We start from the raw sequence: 6,115 nt of genomic DNA, 5'->3' as shown, positions 1-6,115 counted from the left end.
GCTCAGTTTTCGCCAGTGGGCCACAGCTGGTAAAAAGCCCAGGGTTGCTGGTCCAGTATGGAATCCGAGGTGACGATTTTTTTATTTTTAAATAAAAATATTGTAAATATATGTGTCTGTCTTAAAAAATAACATCTGAACGGATAACATATTTAAAAATAAAAAATGTTACGTTCAAATGCTTTTAAAATTTAAAATAATATCAAAATTTTCATGAAAATTCTAAAAGAATTCTTTGATGTAGATGGCGTTATCATCTAACTCTAAAAAAATTTCAGATAAAAATATAAGTTGTAAATTAAAAAACAAAAAAGATAAATTTTAAGAATTTGTCGCCCTTTCCCTTAGGCGACATGAGTCTAAATCTTTAATTTTTCAAAACGTATTTTTAAAAAATAAAAAAAATTCCCGAGGCGATGGCTCTGCCTATCATTGTTCCAGCGCGTCCAGGCCGCACCGCCACCCGCGTTCAAATTCGAACCGGCTCTCCGCCCGGTTACCAACGGTCACCGCCTTCCCCAAACGCCCAGACTCAACCCCTCGTCGATCTCCTCCTCCGCACACCGCCCGTGTACTGACCGCGTGAGAGTCCCTCCCCGATGGCGACCGCCACGCCCGCCGCCGCTTCCTCCACCTCGCAGCCGGTGCGCGTCGTGCTGCGCGTGCGCCCTTTCCTCCCGTCGGAGGCCGGTTCGGCGCCCTGCGTCTCCCTCCTCGGAAGCCACCCCTGCGGCGAGGTCACCGTCCAGCTCAAGGACCAGCACACCAGGTATGAAGCCTCCTCAGCGACCCCCCTTGACGTATGAGTTGGAGACCTGGGAGTCGCGACTCCTGCGTCAATTTCAGATTCTCACGTTTGGCAGTTCCGTTTAGAAAAGTTACTTTCAGAAATTAGGAGAATACTTGTATGTCTAATTCGATCTAATCTAGTTTGCTCGACAACGAGCAGCAAGTTGTTCTTCAGCTAGTAATTAATTACTAATTGAGTTGAGCGCCTTCTGGCTTGATTCATAATCCTTGCTTTGGGGCACTGGTCCATTTCTGCAGTCGGAGTGAGCACTACAAACTAGATACGTTCTTTGGCCAAGAGGACCGCGTCAGCGAGATATTTGATCGGGAGGTCAGCGCAGTGATCCCGTTAATATTCGAGGGGCTCAATGCTACGGTCTTCGCATATGGGGCAACTGGCAGCGGCAAGACCTACACAATGCAGGTGCCCGTTATTTTCTTTACTGCAATGTGTTTGACGAAATGCCCACTGTTGGCAAAATAACCTATCACTGAAACCTGGCTGAGTGGCTGCTGCGCAGGGCACAGATGATTTTCCGGGGCTCATCCCCTTGGCGGTTTCGACCGTCCTGGCGCTCTGCACTGGCACATGGTGCTCCGTGGAGATCTCATACTATGAGGTGTACATGGAGCGGTGCTATGACTTGCTGGAGCCCAAGGCAAAGGAGATCATGGCCTTGGATGACAAAGATGGTAACATGCAGCTGAAGGGCTTGTGTTGGGTAATGTGCCAGGGCTTGGTGATCATTTGAATGTGTTTGTTGGGATTCAGCTTGTTGCTTATTACTATTGTCTTTTGATGGTTGAAGGTCCCTGTGAGATCTATGGAGGAATTCCAGGAGCTCTATTCCATAGGTGTACAGAGGAGGAAAGTTGCTCACACTGGACTCAATGATGTTTCTAGTAGGAGTCATGCTGTGCTGTCTCTCAGGGTTAGCGCTGACGTTGTGAAAGGGAAGCTTAACCTCATTGATTTGGCTGGTATGTCTATCTGGAATGAGCTGCACATGCTTAAGGTTTTATCCCTCTAGTTTAACTCATGTCGTGCTTGATTGTTCTTTCTAGGTAGCGAGGACAATAGAAGGACTTTCAATGAGGGGATTCGCCTTCAAGAAAGCGCTAAGATCAACCAGTCATTGTTTGCATTGTCTAATGTCATTTCAGCTCTAAACAACAATGAGCTCCGAATACCCTATAGAGAGAGTAAACTGACCCGCATACTACAAGATTCTCTAGGTGGCAGTAGCCGTGCTGTGATGATAGCATGCCTGGTGATTTTTCTCTAACTTTATATAGACTTCTCATCCCATAGAACCTTACTAATTGGTTTTTTCCCCGTTATTTCAGAATCCTGCAGAATACCAGGAGTCAGTCAAGACAGTAAGTCTGGCTGCTCGTTCACGCCATATTGGAAACTATGTAAGTTCAGCAAGCAGACAAGAAACTCCTAAAGTAAAGGTTGACATGGAAGCCAAATTGCGAGCATGGTTGGAATCCAAGGGGAAAACAAAGAGCATCCAAAGAATGGATGGCTTTTTCTCCCCAATTGCAAGCAAGACTCCATCATCTATGAGCCACATAAAGCAGCCGGCATCTTCCAGGATCTTTAGTAGAGCTAAGACAATTGATCAAGATGGTGATAAAATCAAGAAGTAAGTGTGTCTGATCATGTACTCTAATTGACTACATGGAATCATATGTTGTTCTTATTTCTTCATCTTCTGCTGCACAGGATACTTTTTGATTCAGCCGTCCGTGTTCCAGATGAAAACCTACGAGCGAGCACACAAGATGATCTAAATAGGAATAAAGGTATTTCTTTTAACATGCAGAATAGCTTTGTAGTTGTATTAGAAAGTGGTTATAGAACGTACAAAAGTCAACACCTGGAAACTGAGACAATATCTAATCAGTAATCATATACAAGATATTTGCAATTTGCTAACAGGAAACTCTGTGACTTATCCTGTGTTTTCACACACAAGCCTGACATGTATAATCTCTTTTGCAGCGGTGCTTCCTTCAGTAACTCCTTGCAAAGAGAAGTCCGAATCTTCTCTCAGGAGAGCTCTTTCTCCAATATCTTCAAATAGGGTGCCTGTGAAGCAGCAGACATCTGAGACTGGCAATTTGCCCATTTTGTTGGAACCCAAAACCCCAACATGTAACTTAGTCGAGAAGATTCCAGGTGCTACACCGCTAGATAAATTTAATGCACTAGGATCTACCCTGAAGGTCTGTTTGGTTCCCCTGCCCATTTCATAGATGAACAATCTGCTATAGTTTAAGATTATCATTAACATAATAACTTTTCAGGAAACTCTTGTTCAGCGGTACCTTGACTTCTTAAATTGCGCAAACAAGTAAGTACAAACTTTGACAAACTTCGACCATGACAAATCACCATGGACATGTCAGTTGTGGGGGTTTGAACATCACAAAGTAGCTAAAGGGCCTTTGCAAACATGGGGTGACATTTGGTGGTGCCCATGCTATTTACTAGTTTTTTATTCAAGAAATTTGCTCCCCTAGGTTTATGTTTGAGTCAGAGGTCCTGAAAAGCTAAGCATTAAGCCACATTTCTTTGCTATCTACTTGTGCTGAAAAGCTAAGCATTATGACACTCCAACAGGAATCCTGTCGTTCTTCATTGTTTCCTCGTCAATGAAACTCTAACCTTTTTCTTTTGAGGAATGAAACTTTGGCTGCTGGCTTGTTAGTAAAGTAGAATACATGATGGCTGAACAGCTTACTTTCTGTGCGTAGCTTGACTTATGTGATTATGTCTCCAACATATTCAGTTTCTTTCAGTCTTTCTAATTTTTTACTTCACCTATGAATGCAGGGAGGAGCTACAGCAGCTGAAAGTATGGTCCTTTCGTCTCATAATAATTTGATCTCTTTTATAGCAGCCTTTTCTTCTGACTAACTTCCACGCTTGTTTGTTAGGGAATTGGCGCAAGGAGAGCAGAATACATTCTGGAGTTACGGGAGGATTCACCAAGACCATTCAAATCTGTAAGATCTGTAGACTACAAAATAATCTTGATATTTGAAAGCACTTTCTAACACAATTTGATTTCCCAGCTTGCAGATTTGGAGAACATCGGCCTCTCATCAAAACAGGTAACTTGTCTGTCGAATTCTTAAGGCTACATCTCCAACCTTTTGAGGCCTACTCTTTTGTCCCTTGCTGTGGAAATTATATACCACCTGTAATGCCTATGGCTTTCTTGATTGTGTTGCACTTGTAGATCCAAGACATCCTTAGGAAGACGGCCTATGGAATCTTCAAATGATCACCAAAATGGATATCGTACTGTATGTAACACACTGGACATGCCGATCGTTTGTACTGAGGACTGGATTGTTGTGCTGCCGCCGAAGTTAGTTCAATCTTGTGTTGGTGACTTCAGGCGATATGCCGCTACAGCTTTTAACTAGATAATGTACCTTTAGGTGTATTTGTAGTTTACAACTGTAGGAGTTCTGCTGCTACTTTGTTTATATGGAGCAATGAGTTGCTCCTCTTTGTTGCGGATTACCTGTGAGAATGTGCTATTCCATGTGCTGAACGTTCCGTAGATTGCAGCATGAAGAGTGATGAAGTTTCAGCGTGTTTGGTTTGCGTCGTGACGCCGTCCGGAATCATCCGACCCAAAAACCGACCCTAACCGAGCTGTTTGGTTGGCGACTTGGCGTCACGAGATCGACCGGCGTCGCCTAGTGGTCCTGCCCGTCGTACACCACGAGCACATATCCACGACACGTTCGTCCCGCAAAAACCATCGGACGACGCCGCCGTGCTCAACTTGAGTGAGTCGCGACGGCGGCTTCTCGGCGGGCTTGCGACCGTTTTCCTGGCAATCGAGCGGCGACGGCAGCTTCTCGTCGGGCTGCGGCCGTTTCCCGGCAAGTGCCGACTGCGGTCCAAGGTTTAGTTATGGTTGGAGAAACAGTAACCGGTCCCCAACGGTTAACTGAAAATGTGCGGTTATCACAATATTCTTTCAAAAGAAATAGAGTTTGCTATCTTTGTGGTATTGATTGTACAAGTTCGTGAAGAGGGGTGGATGAGTAGAATAAGAGAAAGTGGCTCGATCGAGAAAAAAGAGTAGACTAGCCCCCCTAGTACTGAAAAAAGTAACTATCAATGAATTCTGAGCAATTCTAAACCAACATATGTGATTCATTCCCGTAATAATTATAACAAACATCAGACTCCTTGCCTTATTTTTGGGATGAGTGATACATCCGGCGAGCGCCGGTGAAGAACGCAAGCAAAGCTGGAGCTCGGGCATTGAACCATTTCCTCTGGTAATTCTTTCTTTTTATAAGGGTCATGCGTTTTAAATATTCTCTCTTTAAAACCAACCAATATTTTGAACGCTTGTATGCGCATATCTTCTTTTTAGAGTCCTTTTCACCTTATTATCTATGGCTTTATAGCACACTGGTAAAAACTCTTTATCCTAGAAATAATATAGAGCTACAAACTCCTTCTGACTAGGTGGTACTTTATTAATAGTCTTTCTTGAATCATAAACTATATCATAGATATAATGAGAACGATTCTTTCACTCAGGTAGAATTTTTTGCATCGGGGCCATTTCTTTCATTGGTTGCTTCACATCATGTCTTTGCCAATGCCTACTCTAGCTAATCTTTGAGATATGATTCGAACAAGCAACTTCCATCGATCTGCCTTTGAACTTCCTTGTCTGACTGAACATGAAGGGGCAGGAAGGCTTATTGACAATATCAAACTATCCCACCGAACCGTATATCTCAACTTTTTGACTTCCAATTTCAGCTTTCGATACACAGAAAGAAATGAGCTCTTTTATAGTGGTCTATACACTTAGAGATAGGAGCTAGTATAAATCTAATCCGACGATCTACGTAATTGGATATTTTGGTAATTATGATAATTTTGTTAAAATTATCCACCATACTTTTGCTAATAGAAAGATCGATGTCGCAAATGTCGGATCGCTAATCCTAGCCGATGGGTAGTAAATGAACTCTCGTACTGAATGCAGATTAAAATGTTAAAACGATATTAAATATTACTCTATTTAGAGACATATAACTGCAATTAATTAGTTTCATACCACGTATTTTTCTCTTTAAAATAACCCTAATACTAATATACTATTCACATATACTACCTATAATACCGGTAAGAAATAAGTAGTATCCTGTCTAATTTGAACCGTTAGATTCTAAAAATGAATGACTTATATTAATTTTGAATCACTATAAAATTTCTCAAAGAAATACCCTTCCATTCATAAGAGAGTGGTAGTTGTCACCGGAAGCAGTT

The 6,115-nt window shown here is 42.5% G+C and overlaps 1 protein-coding gene across 1 annotated transcript; it reads left to right on the top strand.

Annotated features, from left to right (window-relative positions):
* Window positions 1-468: 468 nt before the first annotated feature.
* On the top strand, window positions 469-4,373 carry LOC133883871 (kinesin-like protein KIN-10C). Its single transcript, XM_062323257.1, has 13 exons — window positions 469-769; window positions 1,048-1,213; window positions 1,311-1,511; window positions 1,599-1,770; window positions 1,855-2,060; window positions 2,137-2,441; window positions 2,522-2,601; window positions 2,801-3,024; window positions 3,106-3,152; window positions 3,635-3,656; window positions 3,739-3,807; window positions 3,877-3,915; window positions 4,044-4,373. Exons 1-13 carry the CDS (start codon window positions 600-602, stop codon window positions 4,086-4,088), a joined length of 1,746 nt encoding a protein of 581 aa, XP_062179241.1. The 5' UTR covers window positions 469-599; the 3' UTR covers window positions 4,089-4,373.
* The last annotated feature ends 1,742 nt before the right edge of the window (window positions 4,374-6,115 follow it).

This window comes from Phragmites australis, chromosome 11 (genome assembly GCF_958298935.1).
Source record: "Phragmites australis chromosome 11, lpPhrAust1.1, whole genome shotgun sequence".
In the NCBI taxonomy this organism is placed as follows: domain Eukaryota; kingdom Viridiplantae; phylum Streptophyta; class Magnoliopsida; order Poales; family Poaceae; genus Phragmites; species Phragmites australis.
Note: the sequence above shows the minus strand (reverse complement) of the source record. Positions and strands in the feature narration are given on the sequence as shown.